Source organism: Solea solea, chromosome 14, assembly GCF_958295425.1.
Source record: "Solea solea chromosome 14, fSolSol10.1, whole genome shotgun sequence".
NCBI classification, from domain to species: domain Eukaryota; kingdom Metazoa; phylum Chordata; class Actinopteri; order Pleuronectiformes; family Soleidae; genus Solea; species Solea solea.
In genome coordinates, this window is record NC_081147.1 from 21,378,078 (window position 1) to 21,405,630 (window position 27,553).

Sequence of the window (27,553 nt, forward strand, 5' to 3'; positions counted from 1 at the left end):
AGCTCACATTTGTTCAAACACAATGTACTTGTTTCTCAGGGCCATTTAAATATCAATGTAGCATTTGAACACGGAGGAAACAAGATTAAATCCTTCCCTCATCAGACATTTCTTCTCATGTGGGCACACATCCAAGGATTTCATTAACTTGGGGAGGGGACTTGTTCATCTAATATTGATGGCTACAATCCCCTAGTTAAGTGCTACCAAATTGTGTTACTTTCTGCAATCATGTATATTCCGCCGGCAAAATAAAAAATTCATGGTTGGTCCTCAGGAAGCAATTCCTTATTTTACATTTTCTGTAATTTCTGCTGGCTTTATGCAATTATGCTGTAGTTATGTTAACCGCTACAAAATGTATGCACTACAATTTAACAAGTCTGGCACGTAAAAAAGTGTTGAGACGCAAACAGCGGGTTTACAAAACAAGACGTACGTTCACTAAAGATGATCATCAAAAGTCCATTAAAGCCGGAATATCTTGGAGTAATACGACTGTATCTAGCCACAAACCAAAAGCATGAGAAAATCTGTGCATGCGGATTGGCATTTGTGGACAATGTCTACCTCTCGTTAAACAGCACTGAAACTATGACCTTTTCACACTCCCATCATTAAGACAGTTGTGACACAGCTCAAGACCAGGTGTTTCCCTGAAACACTGACAAAAGACATTAACAGCTCATAAGTCATCATACGTGCTATCATGTTACGATGAATGTAAGAGGATTGCATGGTTACAGTGTTGCGTTTCGTCTGCCACAAATTTAGAACAGCCAAACATTGCATGAGTAGGGCCATGCAGGGCAGCCTGTGTCAATCGCAGAAGTTCAATAATTAATTGCCTATTTATCCATCCATCTTCTACCACTTTATCCTCCACATGCTGTGCCAATCTCAGCTGACATAGGGCGGTAGGCAGCGTGCACCCTGGACAGTTCGCCAGTCCATCATAGCGACAAACAACCGTCTACTAACACCTATGTTTTCCAATTCACCTAATCCCCATATTGCATGTTTTTGGAGAACCCGGAGAAAACCCACACACACATGGGGAGAACATGCAAACTCCATGCAGAAAGGCCCTTGTGCCAGCCGGGTCCTGAACCCTGGTCTTCTTGTGGCAAGAGCACTAACTCCTACAAAGACTGCACATTTATTACATCCATATTAACAGTGTAAAGCAACTTCTACCAGTTAGCCGAGATGCAAAGAAAGTTACTTTATGACCTTTACTTTGATTATTTCAAATCTAAAGAACAGCATTAAACCCGAGATAACACAATGTCTACTCTGCAGGGGAGTTCCAGTTTAGTTGTCGTGTCTGCTTCATACAGTCTGTGTATTAAGGTTGGGCAGATGAAAGAGCCAGGCTGCAGCAAAAACATATGCACAAAGTCGAAAAGTCAATTTCCCAAAGTCCCATTGTATTACAGTTTTTTCTTTTTTTTTTTTTACCGGCATAGGCCACACACATTCGACATCTCTGTGCGAGCAGCTCCAACACACTTAACATGGTGCGCACAACAGGAAAAAGAAAACCTCCCTCACCCTTCCTGTTTGACTGATCACTGGTCTCATGTTCAGACGGCTTGTGTGCGCACTGATTTCACTCTATAGACTTCTTCTTTTATTTTATCATGGTGAAGTGTGGAGCTTTGTTATTGAAAGCTCCTGAGCAAGGGCAATATCTTTCATATTGTATTACAGGCAAAGACGTACAACTGTCCCTCTGTGGGACTACTGACCTATTCAGTGCTACATTATTACAATTGAGGCCCGAAACCCTTTGCAACAAAACATTCTGAACATTAAAGCTTGAAACTAAGCACCGCCGGTGTCTGCTTAGTGGCTTATTGTGGCAAACATGGGGCTATATTACGTTCTGATCAATTTAATAGCCAGCTGAAAGAACTGTTATACACCGGGCATATCAGGTGACAGACATTTGATACTAAATATTAACCGCGCTGTCCTGTTACTTACATCTCGAGTCATTATCTTACTTTTCCTGAAACGTTTATAACTTTGATTCACCTGATTAAAATTAAAATCTCCTAACCACTAACAACTTCGGTACAAAAGGTTGTGGCCTTCCTAACTGTTGTCCCACTCTAATGAAATATTAATAAATCATAGCCGTACTTAATGATTCCTGAAAGATATGTGATCACACAGGGTTCATTTTCTATTTGAGGAAAGGTGACTGGGCATTACTGAGTTCCTATAATACCAGAAGATTGATGAATTTAAAAAAAGAAAAAGAAAGAAAAAGGAGCTAATGTTTTTTTGCGAGTCAATATTCTTCCACTTAGATAATCCTAGTGAGTCAGATTCGCAAATTGTGTTTTTATAACTGAGGCTCAGTTAGTTAATTTGGTGGTAGATATAAACTCGTCTGATCAAACTGTCACTGGCAGGAGAATTGTGTTTTATATTCCTTGAGAGGAAATATTGCAGTGGTAAAGTTGCAAATTTCATGCATTTTCCTTAACCGATAGTTTAACGGGTTCATAAACAATCCTCAGATAATCTTTAACAATAAATATAGAAACGTACTTTTGTTTAGTCAGTTTAAATTTAAAATATTGAGCTCTCGAGAAGTGAAATGCAAACAAAAAGAGACATTATCAGTCAAATTAAACAATACATTTTTAAATTGGTTAAATTATTAACTGTAATAAACTGTTTACTATTAACATCCCTTTAAGTCTGTATGTTTCAATATGTAACGCCAAAAACAGATTTAGTATGGTACAACGGCTATATTTATAATTCATAATGGGATAATGAGGCAAGTAGAGAACACTCTGTGTACTGTGGTTGATTAACTTAATCAAGACTTAACATGGTCTTGTTTTTCTTCTTTTGTTTTGTCAGTAAGTTGAAGAAGAGCATGTTCAATTCCGATGATGTATTGGGTTGAGCACGGCTCTGACAGTGAACTCTCACCTGTCAGTGGTGCGTAACGAGCAATCTGTCAGATGAATGGACCAAATGACATTAATTTCAACAGTGCAAAGTTGCTAACGTACAAGTATAATCCAAAATAGTATATAGTATGTATTAGAGGTCAACTGATAATGGATTGACCAAGAATAACAAAGCTAATAGCTGATACATTTGCCACTAACCCACTACACAGCACTCCAAATTTCAAACAAATGTCAGTCAGTGGCATGATATTCAATACATTTGGATTCAAAAATATACTTCAAATGACCTAATGACTAACTAATTACTTCTGCATTTATTTCCATAAGTTGGCAGCAACAGCAGACATTTGTTTATTGGACTGCATGTGTGTTTGCAATGGTAATGATATTTACGAGAGAGATTGAATGTTGTTGAGGTTCATTGAATGCACTTCTTAGCCCAACACTCTGTGGACTCCGCTACACTATAGCTCTCATGTGCAGATCCAGTAGCCATCTGCTTCATTTTGTTGCTTTTGTGATTAATCATCAGGAAAATATCACAGATACACCCAACAAAAGGTATCAATTAAAGCCACTGAACCATAATTTGTTTGGCTTGCTACTAGCGAGTGGAGCCATTGCAGAGCAGTGATCTGTGTCTCATGACTGGTTGCCACTATCACAGCCAGGGTCTTCTGATGCCGACAGGTTGTAAAAGGTCCTATTGGAGCCGATTCATTGGCACACACGATTAATCGGTTGAATTATAGTATGTCTACTAGAGCACAACGTGTCCACACACTGTTAGAGTGGTTAAGTTGTAAAATAATACAAAGACTGATGTCATTTACTCCACAATCCTCCAGTATACCCAGCCAGTAAAAGTATCATTATGACCATGCGGTCAGAGTTGCAGTTTACATTCATATCTGTCTCGATCCATATTTTATATGTGTGGACGTTGTGACATTTAAAATTGGCCCATCTGTCATAGTCAGACTGGGCATCCAGGGCTCTGGGAAAAGTCCCATCTAGTTGGTGAACTGGTAGAATGCCAAAAAAAAATGTGAAATTTTTACTGTCTTCAGCAGACAGGCAGGCAGATCTCTGCAGGCCCTCACTGTTTACCTGTCATTTGGGATGCACATGAAAATGTGCCAGGACTGGGCTTAGTGGCTCACCAACCTGACCTGAGTCATCAAAGAGCTGTCGCCGAATGTGGAGGCATAATAACTGTATCCATGACAAAAACATTTTACTGAAGAAATGCTTTCCTGAATTCTTAAACTCTACCCTACAATGTTTACTTGTTTGCCTCTCTGACCCATATTCACACATACCACCACCTCACACAAATGTGGATTAATTATTTAGAAGATAGGAGACACTAATGTCTGAGTATATTGGATACTATGTCAATCCAGCGTTTACACATACAGAACCACAGGACTGCGCTGTCCGTGACAGAGAAGGAACAGCCGATATCCTTCACATGTAACTATAGGTAACATGAACCCTCTCCATTAAAGTAACAAGTGCAATGTCAATCTACTCAGTTGCCCTGATAATATCTCAGGCCTCTATCTCCTGCGGGCTGTCGCAGTTCTTTAATGTCATCACAGAACATAGCATGTAACGAGTGGACGATGCAAGAATCAAATGCTGTGCAGATTAGCTGCAGTACCAATTGATATTAGCACCACAAACAAGCAACACAGACCCAGAGCAGCATTCCTGGTGCGAGCACTCCACCAGCTGGTGGTTTGACCAAGTAAGTTTGGGAAAGGGAGCAGTGCAATACTTAACACAAGCACTTTGCAGTCCTAATGGTGTCTCAGCTTGTTTCCTAAATGTGTCTTTAACAAAGGTTAAAGGCCAGACCTGTTACAAAATGATTATTCAAATGTTCCTCGAACATTAGGAGATTGAGAAATAGGAAAGAAGACTCTCAATATCTACTCTATTTTTTAGGTGGTTTGTGATTTGGTAAAAATATTTGTGCAAATCTGATGACTGTGCCCTGTTTGGTAGATGGAATAAGCCAGACAACCCATCAATGATGTCTCAACAACTCTTCTTGACTCACTGTAACCATAGCATTTTTATTAATGACAGTTAACTATGAGCAACTGGTAGTCTGTATACGATTCCAAAGTTGTTCTAGTATTTCTGAAGTATGATTTGTATTCTGGTTGCAGATAATTACAGTAGAATAATCACTATGTAAGCGCAGCAGTAGTATGTTACATCTACAGAAAGAGTACTGCAAAAGAATACCATTATGTGTCAGGTGCTGGTATCACATTTGTCCAAATGTGAACAGTGCCCCAACTGAACTGAATAAATAGACCATTTTACTCAATCCTATGCACACTGTAAATCTGTATATGCTGTGGGGGATTACAAATTAGAGGGGGGTTGTTTGATGTGACGCATTCTGCAGAGATCTGAAGTGATATTTCCGTTTTAGGAGAGGGGACAGCAGCGGCGAGTACGTCTTTGAAAGAAAACATTCTCGCTTGTATTCTAAAGCCATAAATTTGCCATTTTTTTCCCTCAAGCTTCTGTTGCTGAAACCTTTTGCAGTAGACTTGTAAAGCCTTTACAGAGTGTCATTGTACATCTCCAAGGACACGTGTGTATGTGTGAAACACTTTGATAGCTGCTGGAAGCTACTAAAACACTGGGACAGCTCTGCAACTCACTTAAATTCTGGAGCAGACAAGAAGACTCGGAAAGTTGATAAATGCTCCTACTCCTGAGTACGGCAGAAGGAACAAATATGTGTCACTCTGAGGATGTGGACCAGATGTTTATTAAGACCCTATAGGATGTCATATGGGATTCTAGCTTATGTCGCACACCCCAGAAAACATAAAATTGTAGGTGTAATGTGTGTATGTTGAGATATATTAATACCATACTTATTATCAACATACAAGAACACACAATATTACATAATTTATTGTGTCTAAATCGTTCTTTTTTTTTTATGAACCACAATATACATATGACAACATCACTTGTTTTTATATATCTTTGCAAGAGAAGCTACAAAAACTAGACTAAATTGATATGGAATTCAAATCAGATATTTCTTAATTATGGGTGTATTACTCTGGGGCCATAACAGATATGACCATCTTGGAGGTTAACAGATGGTGCCATAAAATCAAATAGACATCACTCTTAAAATATACCCAGACAGTAAGGACATTTATGTCCCCAAAATCGTTTTCACTGCCTCTGAGGAAGAAGGGTGAATGTCAACTCTGAAGTCAGCCACAAGGGTATAAACTAGTTAACTCTTCCTCCTGTCTGTCTTCTCATCACTTTCATTGAGGAACGTGTCAACGGATCCATGTCAATTTTAACATTGTGACTTTACTGTCCTGGCATTTAAGAGGACTCCAATTTGATTTATGTCCCTGTAAAAGGACTAGACACACATTTACCTACAGACCTCTACATAACAATAACCTAATGTTCCAATCAATCCTCTTTTTTTTATTTCACCTTGACAAGTGATGCAAAGTTGTCTGAGGTTTGTTGTGGTAGTAAAATTACCCCACTTAAATGCATTTTCCCATACATTACTTATTTTACAAATAGGTCTTTTTTTTTCTAAAAAAAAAAAAAAAAAAAAGGGTGGAAATCAAAATTCAGGCTGCCATGTGCCCTAAGCACTGTGAACACCAGGCTTTTTAATAGGGGATGTTAAGGATTAACTGTTAGCCTGTTGAAAGCCATTATGAAACGGACCGATTAAAAATGTACTAATAAATTAACCAGCAACATGTGTTAGATTTAATGCTACGTTATTAATTTTTCATACCCGCAGAAGGCATACTTCATGAAGGTGCTAATGTAGCAAGCAGAAGGAGTCAAGGTGCAAGACAACAACTGTGAGGAGAGAGACAGATGTAGTAGCCTCTGAACAGGAAGCCGCACCTACATCGGGGCACAGCGCCGCTCAAGCCGCTACCAGGGCAGAGGACAGTGCGGCTACACAATGCTACGTCTTGTGAACAGCTACTTTGTAAGTAGAGCACTGAAAAAAAAGAAGTAGGAAGGAAAAATATTTAGTTGGTATTAATGCGTCTCTGGATGTAAACCGCATTGAGTGGTGGAAAGCAAAAACACGCCATGATCCCCAGGTTAACCAGCACCTGTTTATCACAGAGACAGCCACAACATCAGCAAGAGTGATCTTTGCAGCTGGGCTTATTGTAACAAGAGGCTAACCTATTACCACATAGCCTAGACATGCTGATTTTCTTAAACAAAAAAACAGAATGTGTTCAAAAATACTGTTAAAAGCATTTTTTCTGCACGCACAACTCGCCCCTGACCACAGAGATATCGTCGCATTACCGACACAAAGGAATTGTGTTTGTAGCAAACCATTTATGTATTCATTTATTTATGTGTTATTAAACTGAGGAAAAGACATGCACAAAATCTACTTTTAATACACATTTCAACATAAAGTGAATACATTATTGATGAGTCAACAAGACAGTGAGTTACTCCCACGTCAACAATGACGGAGATAAAACAATGATTCATTTCTGAAGAATCTGTCAGGCTGAGCATATAGATCATTGATGTCTACTGTACCTTAATCCTCACACAAATATCTTTCATCAGCGCACGGTTACCTCGTTGCAGTTGCAATGAGATTCACACAAATGGGATTTTTTTTTTTTTGGCCCAAGTTGTTGAGGGGGCATAAAAAGCCTGTGAGACGTTAAGATCATAATATTTGTTCCAGCAGCCATCCAAACAGATGGAGAGACGGATATGCTCCTTTGTTCTGGTGTTAATTGGCTGTTGTGCATACTGTGGACAGAAGAGACTGAGGGAGGAAGTATTCTGATGTAAGAGTACAAGTAGCGTATAAGTGCTACTCATAAAAAAAAAAGCACGTGTGCCAAAGGAGAGGGGTTCTTTTTTTGACACCTTTTTAATTGCCTTGCACCGTGCACATGAAATGTAGTGTTAATCAAGCTCACTAATATACTACATACAGTGCAGTGAGTGCACTCTACTATTAAAACCAAGCAGCGGGATTGGAATGCAGTCTGACAGATTACGTGACGGGTCATGTAAGAGATGACCAAAAACAAGGGAATAAACTAAGTTCTTTCAAGATCTTTGCTCAGTCATTACAAGAGGAGAACTCTCACTGTAGTCAGCAGGAATGTCAGTGTCTCTCTGTCGGTTGTTCAATGCTTCATCGCAATGTGCTTTAAGACAGTCGGTAGGTAGGACAAGCAGCTAACAGGCACAGTAACTCCAGAGGTCATAAAATGCCCAGGACTATATTCCATGCATCCCTTGATGTTCACCTGCAAGCATTTAACTGGGAAATGCTGATGAGACTGATTTAGACCCAGGGACACCCTGTGTGGCAGAGCAGCAAGATCATCACAACAATCCACACCTCGAGTACCCAGTCAGAGAGAAACTCTGGTGTCAGCAAATGTCTCCCGCCTCCACAAAAAAAGACCCCACAAGAAAAAGCCCTTGAGAAAAAGCCTGGCTTGTAGCATGAAGATTTCACATAATAAAAAGTTCGGGCCCAGTTCAATTTCGCTTAAATATGTCTCGGGGATCTGAGTGGTAGCAGATCTAATATGGAAGTCACTGCAGGGATTTGACAGTCATCGAGTAATGTTGAAGGCTAAAAAACCCAGGAAAGTCGGGCCATGTGTGCGTGTGTGCTCTGCTGCCCAAAACCACTGAAACCACTCTTGTCTTTTTAAGAGAAAGTCGGTTAATGGAGCAGCGGTCGAGTTAGATCACAGGAAGTGAGCACTGATCCTGCTGAGCTGCCGCAGACTGAAATGACCAGATCAAATGTAACAGGCAGGGTAAGGGTTGCTCGTGTATAACCAAAATTTAACGACGCAACCGCAAAAGCAACCCTACCCTGCTTTTATATTTATATTATATTAGGTGATTACGGTTTTGCCTATTGACCGATTTAATTCCTTTAATTTTACGTTCATCTCATGTTTTTAAATGTGCAGGGACAACAAAGAAATGCATGTAGAAATAGAGAGCCGGTCTCACATTCATGGAAATAAACTTCTAAATTAGGAATCATGTCTTCGAATGTCAAAATTTAATGAAAGGGAATGAACTACTCACTAAAAAAAAAAAAAAAAAAATTGGCTAGAGAAATTTTATCAGAAAAAGAAGCGGAAAAGAAGTGAAAACATGGTCGATGAGGAAAAGAGAGCGGAGACAGAGTATGCAGTGGACGCTCCAGGCAATGCCATCTGTGGGCAAATCTGCAAAGGCTGCATGCCACACACCTGTGTGGGACTGCCTGGGAGATAAGGCCCTGAGCACAATGGCCCTGTGGCCACCTGTGCTGCCAAACAGGTGCACAGCGTAGCCAATTAAACTATTAGACAAACACAGGCTTCTGGGAGCAAATTAGCAGGCTGCTCAAACATCACAGGGAAAAACAAGAAGAAAAAAAAACAATGCTAAAGCACTGTGAAGAGAAGCCCGACAACACTTTGATTCCAGTGTACAGTAATAAGTTTAATGCTTAGTGACACAATGCAACGCGTTTGATTTGAACCGTCACATCTAAAAATATCTCCTTTTGTTTAATCACGGATCACAGACGTACTTTGTACTGTGGATTTAACAACAGCTAGGAATCAATGCCGCATGTGCTAATTATGTCCAAAGGACACTGATATTTCTTAAGTCATCAACACATGCAATAGTGGTGGAGTTTAAAATAACTCTTAGGTCAAAACTGCTTTTCAGCTACGCTATGATATGAAATCAGGGCTTACTTTTTACAATACAGTAACACAAAATGTTACAATGAAAATTGCAAATTTATAAAAAAATTAAAATATGGATCTGTTTGTCGAACAACAAATTGAACATTTCAGTAATCCTGTTCCCCCGTTTACATGTACCCCTAAGTTAACTCTATTAATTAGTGCGACGAAAGATTGTGTGACTCATTTTCCCTTCTTTTCTTTTTTTTAATTTAGTAACATGAAGCTAATTTACTGCAAAGTTTACCTTTGTGGCAGAAATGAATAAATTAGAATTTCACTGACAATGTGTGCATGCCTTTCAGCTCTTATACACACATAATGAGTTTCCTCTGCACTGAAAAATATCTTTCAGTGACAAAGATGTGATCGTGAAACACGTCGCTAAATAATAGTCACTAATTACGAGAGAGCTCCAACCAAAGAATTTAATAATTTTATGATAAATTCCCCCCCACCCCTAAATACCAACATTTAAAGTCGAGCCAGCCAATCATTAATCGAAGGTGAGAATTAAAACGTGCATGAATACACTGCCCTGTCATCTACTTTGTGTTTTTTTTCTCAGCATAATATATGACGCCACACAAAGGTTACATTAACATAGTGGAGTTGGACGAGTAGCAAACCAAATGTGGATTTCCTTTGTGTTGTGATCCATGATAATTAAATGCATTCATATTAATTAGGAGTAACCTTATCCATTCCTCAAGAAATAAACCACTACCTTTCCCCAGGAGAGGAATAATGAGGTTTATGAGGACGAGCAGGGGGACCGGCGTTAGTCAACACTTCCATGGTCCCTCCTTGGCACACAAAACTGAAACTGGCTTTCTCCCTGGGTGGAGGTGACTCCTCCATGAAGCATCAGTCCCGTACATGCTGGTCAAAGGTTCAGCCATTTGAAATTACCCACAGGGCAGGCTTGGCCTGGCCTTACATCCCCTTGGCACCAGTTGGCCTTTCAGAGTGAAAAGGCTGACTTGACTCCCCACAGCTTGCTGGAGACTGAAGAGACCAACTTCACAGCTCTGCAATCACTCAAGGGATAATTACTTAGCTTAGCTGCTCAGCTATTCATTATACTGTCGCATACTCCATGTAGAACGTGGATTTGTGTGAAGCACTGTACATCAGAAAGTGGTTCCTTTATGAACGTATATCTCGCACATCTAACTACTGTTTTTTATCCAATTGAATATCTTTATATACTTCAATCATGTCACAAATCTCAACCACTTCCTATTTCAATTTGAAATTCGAAGAGGAGTGTTGATATGAGCAAACGTGGGTATTGTATCTATTTCTATACTGTGCACATTATTAGGAACATGATACTCGCACAGTAGTTCTTCCATTTGCTTTTAAGCAGCCTTGATTTGTCATGACATAGAAAACACAAGATGCCGTAAAAATCTATTAGAGATTCTGCTCCGTGTCGACATAACAGCATCACATAATTGCAGCATATTTCTCAGATGCAAATTTTTACACTGCCAGCTCTAGCACAGTCCCAAACTATCTGATTCAGTTCTGGTGACTGGGGAGGCCACTGGAGTACTCTGAGCTCATTGTCGTGGTCATGAAACCAGGGCGAGATGACTTCTGGGTTGTGACATTGTGCATTATCATGCTGGAAGCAGCCTTTAAAAGATGGTAAATTATGGTCATAAAGGGACACACACGGTCAGCAACAACACACACGTAGTCTGTGTAGCATTAAAACGAGACTCAATTTTGTACCCACTCTGATGTGTGTAGTATTAACTGGAGCTCCGGACCTATTTAATGCAGTGCACTGATACCGCTCGTTTGAATTATTGGATAATTGCATGTTCAGCGGCTGTCTGGCTGTGTGGGGGTTTTAACAGGGGATCACAATTCCTTTTGTCTTTTTTTCTTTTAAATGGTTTGAAGCAGGGATACAGCGGTGATGGTGGCAGTGGCACACAGATTAAATAAAAGCTCCTTTGACGCCGCGCACGCAGGTCCTCTTCCCTGCACCCGGGTCAACATAAAAAACTATTCCACTTATCCAATGATCATTTAATATGCACCACACATTGATTCACATTAAGAAACATCTCCTCAACAGTGGGCTGGTAAATAATTTAAAGGCTCTGCTGTCACTGAGAGTTCCGCTGCACTAGTGGGACCAAATTAAAATTGAAGATCTAATTTACAGGAGAGAGTGAGGCCTTGTACCGAATAACTCAAGTGCCAATCAAAGCTCGTCTGGACGGATCTGAGGAAAAAAAAAAAAGCTTCTCAGCAGAAAAAAGAGTCAAAGCGCTGGTCATTTTCAGTCCGTTTAAGTGGACGCATGTTGTACACTTGACAGAGAGCCATGTGCTTACTACACTCTCAAAATGACTGGCTTTTTTCCAGTGAGATTTGAATGGATGTCTGTCTTGACAGATTAACTCGCACCGACACATGGTCCTTGCACATGGAGGGACCATGTGTTGCACTACGGTCTCTCCCACTGCTTTTTTGTGGGACAGAATAAATGAATGTCATTATTTCCTTGTGGTTTTTAGTGCTACTAATCACCTGCAGTGTTTTAATTTTCAGTGCAATATTTCCACCTGCAGACATCTGTTGCTACTTTATTATCCTGTTCTACTGAACAGTGTCATGTAAGCAAGAATGGAGAACATGAGAACATCCCCCCTTTCATTTTGATGAACCCTCGATCATGAAGCCAGAAATTGTACAAAAACTCAAATTCTCATTATGACATAAGAGATCATAATAGATCAGACTGCATGGCCATATAGTTACAGGTATCTCAGACAATAATTTGGGTGTTTTCAATAGTCTATGGATGCATGAAGCAGAGCCATAGACTGGATTACTTATGTGGGACACGCTGGCTAATGTGCAAATATAATAATCCCTGCATTCAAGGCACAGTTTGTGGTGTGTGTGAAATAAATTGGAGTTACCTGACAGGATTACTCGTGAGAGACACTCTAAGGGACTCCAGGCAGTTGAGCAGTTTTTCCTCCGTGATGCCAGAACGCAACTCATGGACGTATTCTTGCGATGAAAGGGTACACTCGTGCTTGCTATTCCTCAGTCCACCCTGAAAAGATAACATCAACAGGATTGTTATTAGATTACCAATAAAATACCAAAACATTTTTGTAAAAAAAAAAACTACATTTATTTATATCAATATAGGTTTCAACCATTCAAGTTTTTAAAAAAAATGCAACACAAGAGAAATGTCACCACAAAGAGAAAAAAAGAAATTGAATTGAATTACAATGAAAGAGGGATTATGCATTGTGTTGTCAGTATCTGTTTGCGGTTGGTAAAGTTCTTTGATCAATGACAGGCAGTACGAACGCCTTAAAATCAGGATTCTCACAAAAGTGCTAGTGACAAAAGCTGGCAAGAATGCCTTTTCTCAATCAGCCAAGTCTCTTAACGATTGACGAGACACAAAGAGAAACAAACACGTGCTCACTCCGGCTGCTCCTGCTTGAAGCAAATGGATTCTTTGTGTATAATCTTCACAGAGGGCATTGGGGACATGTCGCTACACTGACACTTTCCAAAAAAAAGAAACCCCCAAAAAAATGACATTGCCTATTGACAACAATATACATAAGACAGGAAAACATATTCACACAATGCCAGAGTGCAGTGATTTTCTATATAGATCCAAATATTGTACTTTATTTGACATTTTCTATTAAGGTACCACACAAAACAAAAGACAGAAACATGTTGCGGAAAACTGTACAACATGTGCCTTTCATCAGAGCGCTGGGGAAAAATCATGCTCAGTGTGTTCATCCTTGGACTGCTGGTTCCTCACAAAGTGTGCTGTGCTAATAGGCAGTTTGGGAAGTAATAAGCTAGCTCATTTATCTGGAGAAAAGAGGCCTGCTGCTCCCCTGCAATGCACAGTTTTGTTTTTTTATGGCCAGAACATTTTGTAAGCAACACGGAAATTTGTAAACAAGTCGCTACTATTGCCGTGCCACAACTTTTATGTCTTTCCATGGGCAGGATAAAATTGGATGAAACATTGTCTCTGTTTGAACAAATTAACAAATAAAAGAGTGTACTTTTAAGTGATTATAGGTTCCCAAAGTCATGTAATGAATCCATTTTGTGTGCATCTCTCTTTCTGTGCTTGATCTATACAAACACTAATGCTGGTCATCTATTTTCTCAAGCAATAACGGGTGAATTTAGGGAGTGCTTTAGCTTTTATCTAACTAAAACTAGTTATTAGGTAATACGGAGAGGTGGACTCCTTATTATACTATCTACTAGAACATTTTATCTACCACAGACCCAGACATTATCTTCCTTACACTATAGATGCTCTTTTGTTACTGACCATGAACAGCTCCATCCAAAAATAATGATACAGATAAAACCTAGATTCGAAATGAGAAACTTCAATGGTAAAAAAAAAAGAGAGGAAAAAGATAAATGCCCAACATTTAACAATGCCTCCAGATAAAATGAGGAGACTTCCCACAAGCTTTACTGCAACATTCAACGTGAAAATAGTCCTATTTTTAAAAATATACATACATGAAAATTGGTACACAACATCTTAACTACTTTGAGTATTCAATTGATGTTATCCGAGTCAGAAGCTAATGTTTCTGTTTATTCAATTAAAAGTAATAAGGGATTAGTGTCTATTATTGTGTCAAAGTCTTTGACAAAGTTCAGGCCTGGCACTTATTTTAGTTGTGAGGTCGAATGTCTAAATAAAAACAGCATGAGCTGTGCAGCAAAAAAATGTGCCGGGCCCCTGGTCTACTCTCCGACTGAGCGTGTGTGGACCATTAGAAAGCCACAAAATGTCCCTCTGCTAGCACACTGCATAAAAGTGCTCATTAATTTAAAACACCTTTTAGTAGAACGGGCCAGTGGATCCTCCAGGGGGGATCCTTCCCTATTGAGAAGAAGGCTGAAACTACAGGTTTCATTACGAAATTGGGCTGATACTCCCTGGACAGGGACCTGCCAAAGGCCTGGGATCAGAACCATTGAAACAGCTAATTGGAACAGTGCATCATATTTTTTTCTGAGCCAATCATGACAGGAATATAACACAGCACACAGTCCATGTGACTGTCCCTTGTCCTCTACGAGGTGAGATGAAAAACTGTCATTTATATTCTTGGGCTGAGAATGTAGGAGCAAAACCTTCAGCTGAAGAGGAGGCTAGTCTTTTTTAAAAAAACACACAAAAAACAAATGTTGGGTAGACGGTGAAGAGGCAAAATGTCAGCAGCAATCTGCTATATACAGCTTAACAGATAATGGCAGGTGAGACATATAAAAGTCAATGTGGTGGGGTTCTCTCAAGACCAATCACCTGACATTTGGCCAAGATTCGACTTCAGTGCAGTTTGAGCTTAATAAAATGAACTCAGCCGGTTAGAGTTTTCCAACATGTACTGAGAACTCAAGATCAAAAAGTACCAAAACAGGCTCTTTAAAACCTTAACATTTAACAGTGGATTTAGCAGTTTTGGCATTAAAATCGACAAATAAATAACATATTGACCATAAGATAGCAACAGTAAACTGTCTGGGAAAAGATACCCATTCCATTCTTGGATATACGGCTGATTAGGCGACTACATTTCCAGTACATTAATTCCTCTGTAATACAATGGCCGAGAGCAGGGCATCATGCACCTTTTATTTATCTTCCTACCTCTCAGTAGTTCCCAGCAGGCATACCACTATGTCCAGAAAAGCTAGAGCTCTGGTTTCACCTCATATACTGACCTCTGGAAACCAAAGACACTGACCATAAACTGCTTTTCCATGACCCCATAGCCCAAATCAATTGAATCCTTTGGGATGATATCAACATTACACCACTACACTGGCACAGCAGAGAAACAAACTGAGGAAAGGGAGGCTACTGGCGGGCTAGGTAATAGAGATTTCCTCCTTAGCCGCACAGAAATGGTCAACAGACAAACATGGTCGAAAAGAGACCCAAGAGAAAGGGAGCAGGGGGAGATAGAGGGTTAGGAGAGATAGTACTATGTGATGAAGTAAAAATGTAAAAAGTGAAAGAGGCAGAGGGAGAATGAGGGAGATAATAAAAAATGGGATGGATACAAAAATGGAGAGAGAAAAAATAGCAAGTTAAGAAAGGGCAGTGCGGAGAGAAAGAGCATCATGAGACACTGCAACCTCAACAGTAGAGGACGGGCACAGACTTTTGACCACAGCCTGGAGCCTCATCTCCTACCGCTTATTGAATCCCCTATTTGTCGATAACAGTATTTCCTGCCAAAGAAAATAGTGCTGGGAGCAATTACTTCAGCAAGCCTGTCAATTTCATTTTGGGGGGTTAGGGTAGCGTTGAGGCTCATTCCCTCCTCAACCATCACCTCTGTCTCCCTCTCTCTATCCCATGGGGAGTGACATAGCATTGTGCCTTCTATCGAGGGGCAGGGCAGGGAGACAATGCCAATGTGGCTGCACTGCCACATGTCATCTTCACCTGTAATGAGCCCATAACAAGCTGGCAGCATCCTCAGTGCCCAGTGCTCTGCACACTCAGGCAGACTGATAGATACATTATTCAGCTTCATTGTCAGCTTACTGGAAAAACCACATGGCGGCAACGTGTCTGGCCTCGGAGCTATCCGGGAGAGAGAGCGAGAGAGCTCACTGCATTCTGCCTCACCACCTCGCTCTCTCAAACGCATGCCCACGTTTTCAACCCTTTAAATGTTTTTTCCAACTCTCTTATGTATTACAGTGGTGCGTGATGAAAGGTTACAATAGGCAAGTGATGCAAGAACAAAAGGAGATCAGGTCTGTATTCATGTTTGTGTAATTCATCGCAGCATGAGATTAGCATGCTGCAGTGGCTTCTTTAGATGGTAAGCATGACAGTCTTCCAAACCTTTTGTGTCTCAAAGTGTGGGCTCCTTTGTTTCATAGGGAAATCATGTATTCATTTGACATGACTCAACGAAGCACCGCGTGTTATAATCAAACAAGGACACAGCCGATGCTTTCTTGTTACAGCTCTGATTAAGAGTATCTCACAGAAGCTGTTCAAGGTGACTAAACGTCGCGTTAGAGTTAAACAGCAATATCTTTTCGAGCTCATACTTTTGATAGAAGAGGAGGATTCCGGCGCAGATCTGGGGGAAACATGCGAGCAAATCCAGCGCTCCACACTCAACAACACCGATCTTAGAATGTAACAAATCAAAACATATTTAGAATCACGTCCACCACACACATCCCAAAAGGTTACGGATAAATATGTAATTGTTTCCTCTTTAATGTTATTTATGAGAATTACTCGGGCACCCTGCTCTTTTGTAAAAATTTTACAGATACAATCTGAGCAATTAGTGCATATCATGCTGTATGAGAGCCACATTATAACTCAATTTCCTGCTCATTTGAGGTACATTAGGCGAGAGTGGAGATATCACAAAATGGGTAAAAAAGTGGTCTGCAGCCATGGGTTTGCTAAACACCGAATTTCATTTGATGGCACGGATATGACATTATGAACAACACAATTGTGTAAACACAGCTTCACAAGGAAACAAGGTTGGCACAACAAAAACAAAAAAAACCACAAATGATGATGATGATTTTTAAATGCGCAATCTTACACTTAACAAAATGTGAAGTTGGGCATGAATTTGTGGCAAAGTGGTAAAGGTCAACTGCAACACGGATCAGTTGAGATGCTGGTTGGCTGGACAATGAGTTTCCCCTAGCCCTACTTAAAGGACAGAATCCTGCTGCTGGCAGATAAGACATTTTCATCTAGCCACCAGGGCACAGGGCTCCCAGCTCAGTGGGGGATTTCCCACTAGACCATGTGGCCAAGCATTTCATCCCTTTCTCTCCTCCATCTACACCTCAGTCTGTTTCCTTCATCATTTTCTTTTTTTTCCCCGTTTCTCTCCAATATCTGTCACTGTCTTTCACTCACTCCACACAGTCAGGTGTTTTTGAACCCTGGATGACAGCCACAAAAATGTGCGTAGATCCAATTTTCTTCTCGTTCTACTTATTCCCTCTCCCTCTCTCTATCTTCAGCGCCATCGTGGTCAGAAAACATTATACACATACTGTTTATTTCTCTCACTTCTAGGCAAGTACAACATGCTGATAACGAAGACACAATTAGGACTACGGTATTGTATTAGGCCTCCCACATTCCCCCAGTCATCGGGGCAGTGGATGAAATGTGACTGTGATCAAACAAGAAAACTGGCTGCAACACAGTGGCATAGTGGGAAGAAAACAAACAAGAACAAGTTTTAGGCTTAAAACAGCTTGAAAACGGTACAACGGGTTGTGCATAAACCAACACTGGGCAGAGGACAATGTATCATGCTGCATGTGTATTTGTGTAAAACCTGAAGATATTAAACAATTCAACTTTATTTCATTATATATATATAAAACAAAATACCCCCAGTCCTTCGAAAGGGTAATTCAGTTACAAGCAAGGGGTTGCTGCTTTTCTGGGGAGAGTGGTGTGGATGTATGTGTAAGCATAGACATGGAAAGGTCAGAAATATGGGGCAGCTCAACCATGGGCTTCAATAGATATGAGATTTATTTATTCAGGAGTAATTTAAACAAGAATATGTTTTTATTAAGGAAAGACTGTGTTCTTCTAAATGGGTTTTAAACTTTCAAGCAAAACAGAAAAAAAAAAAAAAACAGGCACCTTGTTTGTCTAGAATTTATTTGTCAAGCACTTATGAATAAAGCAAGCATCAGTGCTCAGAGAAAGGCCTTACATGATTGTAGATATGGGCACATTCAATGGTAATAATGGTAAGGGAAAAAACACTGAAGACAAATGATTCAGGGATTTTCTGTATGTCAGGGGCTGCTTTGTAAATATGTTGTTTATCAGTAAGAAATGTGTGTCCATTGAATGATGCAAACAAATCCATAAAGGATTTGTGTTGTTCGGCAAATGTGGTAACAATAACAAGGAAAGTGTTTTTTTTTTTTTTTCTTTATCTTGGAGCACATTTATTTCCAACATGTCACCATTTAAATGCTGCCAAAGTCAGAGCAGAAGTCACTTCAAGGTTAACCTGTATGTGATGCTCTCACCTTGACCTTTACCAGAATAACAAGAGTGATTGTGTTGTCCTGACCTCTTTTATTTCTCCTTCACACCTTTAACTTTAGCTTGATCCACACTAGACAGTTCAAGCTCTAGGACAAAAAAACACACAAAAAAAACCACAACAACCATGTCTGTCCTGTCGATGCCTCAGTTGTAGGGAAACAGCAACACTGTCAGCAAACTCCCTTGGCTTTAATCCAACAGAAAGTTGGCCTGAAAAATATCCACATTGATAGACATTTGATTCCATATTATCACATGACCCCCCCAGTCAGTAAAAACCAGGATGGAAGCAAATTCAAAGTCTATTTTATTTGGCACGTTTAAAGTCACTAAAAATCTACACAAATGTAACACAGATTATTGTAAGCCTTTTAAACCAATAAGGCTTTGAAAGTCTGAATGTTTGTCTATCAATAAGTAAATATACTAACGGGAACAGGATCTTGACGATCCAGAAGAAAAGATTGAATTTTGTGGCCAATGAGATGCAAAATGAATAAATAAATAACAGCTAATCTGTTAATTAACAACGTCAGGCTGTCAACTGATAATCCATTAAACAACACATCACAGGTTTAAAGATTAATAGGAATAGAATGGCAAGAGATAAATAGTGGCGAGCCACAATATGTGAATAATAGGTAGGAATAGTCTCTTATTTAAATACGCTGTAGATTTTAGGAGGGCAGACAGCACCTTTTTTTTTTTACCATTTATTTTAGGTATTTTTGCCTTAAGTGACAACAAAAGTGGACAGACAGGAAGGGTAGGAGAGAGGGGACGACAAGCAGCAAAGGACCTGGGCCATATTTGAACCTGGGCTGTTGCAGCAAAGACTCGACCTTGATGTAGCCATTGAGACAAATCATTGCTGCAGGAAATTCCTTTTTTTTTTCTAGAATTCCATTTTTAATGTGCAAAAATAAAGTATACTATAAATGTCTAAAATAATTTTGTCATATTGTAATTGTACTGGCTGTTGTGAATTCATGTTTGGTGCTGTCGACTCTACCTTTAAGTATAACTGTTAACAGTGGGGTGCATTAACCACCTGCACATACAGTATGTTCACTACTGAAGCACGACAAGCATGACAAACACAAAAGCATAATCTTATTCAAGTAACCTCAGTAGAATTTAAAATGCTTTTGAAGTGTGGACATGCCAATAGATTGCTATGGTTTCACTCATATATTATAAATGTTCTTCTGTGTTGAACAGCGACAGTTTGCTATGTTTGGGTTATGTTTGTTTGTGGAGCAGAGCATTCTTCTAAGAAGCTCTCCCTGTGCTTTTTAGAACTGCACTGAATTTCAATGACACCTCCATAAAGATAGGAGCAGATGTCAGCCAGCTTGCCGAAAGTCAGGTAGAAGAGAGTGAAAAAAAAAGTAGTAGTGAGTAAAATTGAGTGTGCACTAGCTGCTAAGAGGAGTCTTTTTTTGCAGAAGTGTAATTCAAGAGAGGAGTCGGAATTACTGTTAAGCTATAAAACGAAAGCAGATGTGAATTTTAACATGAAAAAGACAGAAAACTCGGCAGCGGACTGGGACATGGCTGATGGGCAGTTTTCAAAAAGGAGACCATTTCAGAGATGACATGACATACATAACATGAAAATATGTCCACTGACTCGCCCACATTGCAAGATAATGCACTACACTCCAACCACTCAATCAATTCAAGGTCAGCAGGTGGCTCAATATTGTTCCCAAAATGAGCAAAGACATGAATAATTTCATATGTAGATGAGGTAAGAAAAGAGTCAAAGTGGTAGCCACATTTCTGAGCCCTCTGAAAGTAATAAATAATAACAGAGGAGAAAACAAACACGTCAAGCCATCCTGGCCTTTGTTGTACTCTGATGTACTCCCAGTGTCACGATGACGGGGGTTAAAGCAGAGAGCTGCTCAGCAGGCACAGTCACACAGGATCTAATTTAGGTTTTCTGCTGCATTGATGGCAACATGAAGGCCTAATGAACTCACTATAGTCTTTGCATTTGTTTCCAGCTCCTGGACCTTGGGGATGTAGTCAAGAGCTCCAACTACTAAGTTAGTGGGTCGACAAAAAAAGGGTAGAAGGAAAACAACTGAAACAAAGAATATATGAGCAAGAGTACTGACACACATTTGTAACCGGTGTTCCGTTTTGTGATCTTTGCCCTTCTTTGCTAACCCTGCCCAAACAGGACTAACCTTGTTAAATCATAAATAGGGAAGATTCTCTCAGGGCAAAAGGTTCAGGTTAGTCCGATATTCTTTGCTTTCACTGCTGATTCAGCTGAATAATAATTCCCAACAAAAAACAAACTTGAATCACATTTGGTTGACTTTAACGGTTGTAAGACAGTTGTAAGAGATTGTGTTTGGACACAAAACTCGTGGCAGCAGATCCTGAGCAAAACCTGCAACCAGTGAGAGAAGCGAGTATGTCTTATCATTCTGAGGATAAACGACTAAGCCTGGAAGCTAATAGAGCACTATAAAAGGGATTGAGAGTGATAAGAACAAGACATATTACACAGAGGTTTGTCACCTCTCATGATTTAATTATTTCTGAATAATTTATAAATCCACTGCCAAAAATGTATTCACATGGAACATACACAAATACATTAGTTTCACACACTGTTTCACACATGGTGGTTTATTCCAGTGGTGTTGCGTAGCTAGCTAATTAGACTTCGATTTGAGCTCTTAAAAATCCACATGTACTGGTTCATCAAACGAGAAAAGAGTAAGCAACCCTTGCGATATACTGTCAATGGCTGTATTTAGCAGTCTTGATTCCAGCAAATCTTCTCCCAACTTCACCCTTTAGGGGCTGCCACAGCAGGTCAACTGCCTCCATCTATTCCAGCAAATATAAAGGCTATAGGCTATATCTCGTCTACCTTGCTGTAATGCTAATCTCACCATGGTGGGACGCCACTCTGTATCTTCAGTATCTGTATGGGGCAGCCCATGAAGCATCTGGCCTTGTAATTAGAGGGGTGCCAGTTTAAGTCCCAGGACTGGTCTAGGAACCCCTGAGCATGGTACCAACTCCCCACACACAGTTGTGTGCTGCCCACTGCTCCTACGCCCAGTGTGTGTGTTCAGTAGTGGTGTGTGATAAGGGTGGGTTAAATGCAGAGGTAAAGCTCACTAAAAAAAAACACCTCATTTTGAGAGCATTGCTGCTGCCACCGTTCAGACAACAATGCCAAGTTCCTGCTTGTGCATGTGCCATTTCAACCGAATTTTAAAGCTCTCTCCGGTGCGCCTCTCACAATGTGAACTCGGAGCATTCAAATGTCGAGGTGCGACTGTTTATTTACAGTGCATTTCAGTGTGAGCTCTTTGGCACGCCACAAAAACAGCTCTAAATAGAACTGTTCGTATGACCATACATGGCTACGTTTACCCCTAACCAAAGGTCACACCGTGCCTTACTTGTGGCCTACTGCCTGTGAAGAAGTTGTGTGAAATACAACACCAATACAACAGCGTACGATCTGAAAACCTAAATCTTTAAGTACAAGCAGAATTCCTATTGTCCTCTGTCATGTCTTCACGGAGACATACAGTGTTCACCTTGTACCAAGAAAGAGATGGTGGGTCCATCCTGATCCATGTAATATGTGCATAATGGAAATTCAATGCACTTGTCTACTAGCTTAAGTAGACCAGCTAGTGTTGTCAGATGAAGGCAGCTCATAAAACAAATGGGACAATATGTAACCATCCTAACTAAACCACTGTTCCTAAAATAGTCTGCACTCTTATCAGAACCCATAACCCATCATTCCATGGCCATCCCCTAACCTGAGAACAAACTGCCAAGGATATACAATTAGAAGGGACAAAATGCAGGATTGAGGACTGAGGACAAAACTGGGCTCGAGTAAACATGATTTGGCAATGACATTAATGATCCCCAATCTATACACAGGTCCTGTGGTCAGATTCTGATGAAGGGGACAAGCATTATTTACAACAAAGGTAGACCTGGGAGAATGTTGAAATGCCTTGCCAGAAGCTGAATGGCATATATATATACGAATAGATTTGTGCTCTGTGCAGTACTGGCCCTCAACTTAGAAATAAGTGTAAATAGGAGAATAGTCATCTCTGGCCTGATAAACCAAAAACCCACCCCCAATTGGGCAGCGCGACCCAAACCCTGCTCCTAACATTAACCAAGAAAAAAAAAAAAGATGATATTTTGCCTCATTAGGACTAGCCTTCACTTTCAATGAGGACCACTGGTGAAACATCCCAGAGAGATACCAAAATTGAGCACACAAAAGCATGCACACACACACACACAATCTCAATGCAAGAAAAGGCTCTACATTTCATGAACCTCAAAGCCAAGGGTAAGATACATTGGATTTTGTTATTATTTGCAATGTGGTGAGCTCTGAGCTCCTTTTAATGTCTGCATTGGGGTCGTCTTATCTCTAATAACCACAGGTACATCTCCTTTCCTCTTCCCTGTTAGCTAGATAAATAAGATTTCAAATTGTCTGGTACTACCCATCAGTGGAAAAACATAATGTATGAAATATCTTCCCATGAAAAACCCATACTGGGAGATTATTTTTTTTTAGACAGCACAGCTAACAGATAAGGGCGAGAGAGGCGATGTGTACTGAAAGAGGAATATAATGTGGATACATGAGGGGGGGATGTGCACAGCTGTGTCTTTTTGTGCTTGTGTGCACGTACATAGACATATACATAGTGAATGAGATTTAGAGGGAAAGTGAGAGTCATGCAGAACCAAAGGTACTCCTCTTCGTATTAGGCATTCTTAGATGTATTCACATTGAGGTGTTCCTAAAACTGTTTATTCTAATATCCTCACTATTAGTTTATCTCCACTGAGAGGCTACAGCCCATTCAATCCAACAGAAATACCTATTCATCAAGACACTGGTGCTCATGCCATGCCTAATCACCCAATGAAAAGATCTTTAACTGCCCATAAATGGCTCCAAACTTGAAAGAAAGCACTTGTATCAGCAAAGCAATAGTCAAATGAACTGTCCCAGGTTGGGCTTGATTACTTCAACAAAACAAGATTAATTTGCCTGTTGAATTGAGACCACTGCTCCAGCCTTGGCAGCCTGCACTGCTGATGTCGAGGTGCAGGGGTGTCTCCCATGCACAATGGAGCATAGGTATAATGTCAAGAGTGCAGCATTACAGGGAAAGGTAGAATAAAGGTTTCGACAGTTATTAAAAGTAAGGAACAAACGTGTTTTTACCTGTTAAAACCACATTCACCAGCAGAGAGAGAGAGATGAATGGATATCAAAGACACAGACATTAACACTGCAGTGGTATGAGCAACAGTGTGGAAACAGTACCAAACCAATAAAAAAAAAATATTAAGACTAATGAGAAATGGAACAGTTCCTCTGTTCAAGTGCTATGAGACAGGGAACAATTCAAACTGCACTAAGTGAATAATAATTTAAAGTGAACTTTGGTAAAGTTAATTAAAAAAAAATTCATTAAAGGAATTTCGCAAACACAATGTACCTGATTATAGCAATATTTCCATTAACAATCCATTAAACACAATAAAACAATTGGGCATTCAGCGAACACAGTATGTCATTGGCTGAATTAATTAAATATATCACCCGGTACAATATGTGAGATGAGGACCAAGGGAGTTCCGCTCTGGAGTGGGAGAATTGGTCAGCACAAAATGAAATGGAAGGAGAAATGTAATTATTTCAATAACAGCTACCCATCGACTCACTGACATGTCATTATGTGTCTGCACAGGTGAACTATTTTAGACACTATGATGTGCTACCTTTTAAAGTAGAAGCCACTGCAGGACTGGCTCCCTTTTCTGGCTTCTTTTTTTCTGCACCTCTGACAGGTGTGACCTTTCGGCTACGCTTGTAGTGGCCACTCTAACCCCCAGACAGTAGGCCTGGATTAGTCAACATCTCTGAGGATTGTGGCTCTTTGCACGGATGCGCATGTGAGGCCCAAGCTCTCTGCAGCATGGCCATAGGGCCTGCTATGAAAAATAGAGCACCTAATGCTGGAAGATAGAGTCATTCATCAAAGAACAGGGCCCCTGCCTTCCTGCCTGCTTTGTTTGCTGCTTTGCTCCTCAATTCTCTATTCAGTAGTGAGATGCAGAAACAACTCACTTATTAGAGGGTAATAAAACAGAGATGGGGAATTTTATACTTATTGCTGTAAAAATGTAGTACTAAGAGTCCCTTTCTTTTTTTTTTGCAATCATTCCAATGTTTCAAATGATTTCTCATATTTAGAAAAAATAAAACGATATCACAGCCTCATGAGAGTAAAGTATCAACAGATGGATCTGTATGGAGCTTGCTCGCCACTTGATTCACAGTGGGGTGTCTCTATTGGCCATCTTTTGAATGACAGGGAAGACCACTGAGAATACCAGGAGAGGGCAAAAAAATACCCTGGGAAATGGTAGCCATGCCAACTGGCACCATGCAAGCCAGACCAGTTAACCTCTGCTGTGAACCTCTAAACCCGGGGGTATTACTTGGTAATAACACCTCTTCCTTTACATCTGTGCTCTGGCTCTTCATTTTTTCCTTGTTGATTGTGGCAGGTCACAATGGAATTCTATAGGGGGGTAGTCATGCAAAAATATGTAACGGAACATGTGCAGAGATGACTTTCTCTGAGTATATTGAAATTTCACTCTACCAACAACGGTTTAGCGAGATACTGGAAAGGAGGTGGCTATTGAAAATATCAAACCCTAAAGGTTCTGTGCCATGGGATTTCAGCAGTGCCTGGAAGACATGGTAATGAGGGTGAACCCGTGAAGCAAGCATTGTAGACAGCTAAGAAATCCACATTTTGCACTAAGAGATCAGAGAACGTAATGTGTACAGAATCAATCACCAACTTGCAATCTACAATGTGAATTTGGAATTCTAATTTACAAACAAAGCAGAGTATTGCAAAGGCTGCCCAGGATTTCATATTTAACTCTTCAATTATCCACATATCCCTGACTCTCTGAGCCTCATCTCTCCCTCTTAACCTTAGGTTTAGATCATCATTTGGAGAGAGAGAGCTGCTCATTAAGTTCTTCGAAGAGCAACTCGAAGAGGAAAACAAAATGAAATTGAGGCAAAATTCAAACACTGAAGCTGGTCAAGAATCCACAAGTAAAACCCTCTTTTAGTTTTGTGTGTAGTTAGCAACCATTGAAGACAAGCCTTGAAAGCATGAAAGTACTGTTTCAGTAATAAGAGCAATGCTGCCTTCATGTGCCCAAATGGTTCCGTTTGCTCAAATGACTGAACATTGCATCAGGCATGTAGATAGTGTTTATGCATGTGATTTTGCACGTGCTTATGCGTGCATTTTCTGCCAATGCCAAGGGCCCTTTCAGACGTAGGGTGTATTTGGGAATGGGATTTAGTAATGCACAGGCGGCTCTGGCACGGCTGCTTCAAAGTGGAGGCGAGCGGATACTCTGCCTGTACATGTGTGTTCCTCTGATTGTGTGCACATTATGGTGCGATGTGTGTTCTGTCATGGATAAACCAACTGGTGCTCTGAAGGAGGTTAATTTGAAATGCTTCCCTTGGTGGTACCACCATATAGCACGGTAGAGGAAAACATTTGTTTTTAGTTGTTTTGGTTTTTGTTTTTCATGTTCATGCAGAGAACATGGGTAAAGACAAGGACGAGGGGTGCAGCTGGGTAAATGTGACTATGTACGTTATCTTCAGAGTAGTCAACCAGACAATTCTACACTTCAGATAATGGTCTCCAGACCACAACACTGGGAAAAGGCAAGTGAAAGAGAATTACTAGAAGGGGGATTACTAGAAGGGGGATTACCAATGCGAGAAAGAATACGGAAGGAAGAAGGTAGTAAGGTCACATTATGGATACCAACTACCATTAAACACCACTAATGTATAACTTCCCAATAATGTAGTGCTGGGCGGCAGTGATCAAGCAAGAGACCACACCTCTACACCAAGACTCACCAGACTGTGCATCAGTGTTTCCTGGCATAGATGCAAACAAGCATGCGATCACACACCTCATATGCACTCATAACCACACACAATTATGATGTGTTGAAATACTTAGCACATCATCATACCACCCTTTATTAAACTGTGTGAGGTGTGTAATTGTAGGTCCAAGTGATAAGGTAGAGATACTGTATGTATATTTACTATTACCACAGTCTCCAGCAAGAACAGCAGCACAAATGACTAGTATTTGTGTAACAGAACCCTCAATCATTCAGTTTTTCATCTCATTTTATTTGGGTTTAGCTGACTGTAACTCTGTCTGGTTCCACTACCCCTGCCAGCCACCACAGACTGATATGCCTCCAGATGAGGAGGCAAAGATAGCTCAAACTTATTTCCAGTCTCTGTTAGCCAGCCAGACAAGTTCAAAGATTTATAATTTGATCTGAAAATTAGTTATCCAAATTCGCTCGTGACGGGGACCAGGTTTTATGAGGGTTTTTTTTTTCCGGGCAGCTTGGAGTCGGACAAGGATGGAAGGTAAATGAAGGAGGCTGCCAAGATGGCAACCATAAAATTCCATCAGCTAAAAGATTTTACTGCTTCGGGTCTTGCCCAATAGGCAAGAGAAGACAGAGAGGGATGGAGAATGACATACAGGGAGAGATAGGTATTAAGAGGA

At 40.3% G+C, this 27,553-nt stretch overlaps 1 protein-coding gene across 4 annotated transcripts in view; it reads right to left on the reverse strand.

Moving 5' to 3' along the window:
* diaph2 (diaphanous-related formin 2) overlaps positions 1-27,553 on the reverse strand; it is a 338,483-nt gene that overhangs the window by 233,945 nt on the left and 76,985 nt on the right. For all 4 annotated transcript variants that reach the window (XM_058649427.1, XM_058649426.1, XM_058649428.1 and 1 more), the window contains one exon: positions 12,682-12,821. In XM_058649427.1, coding sequence (XP_058505410.1) covers positions 12,682-12,821 — 140 coding nt within the window. The remainder of the gene's footprint in view (positions 1-12,681; positions 12,822-27,553) is intronic.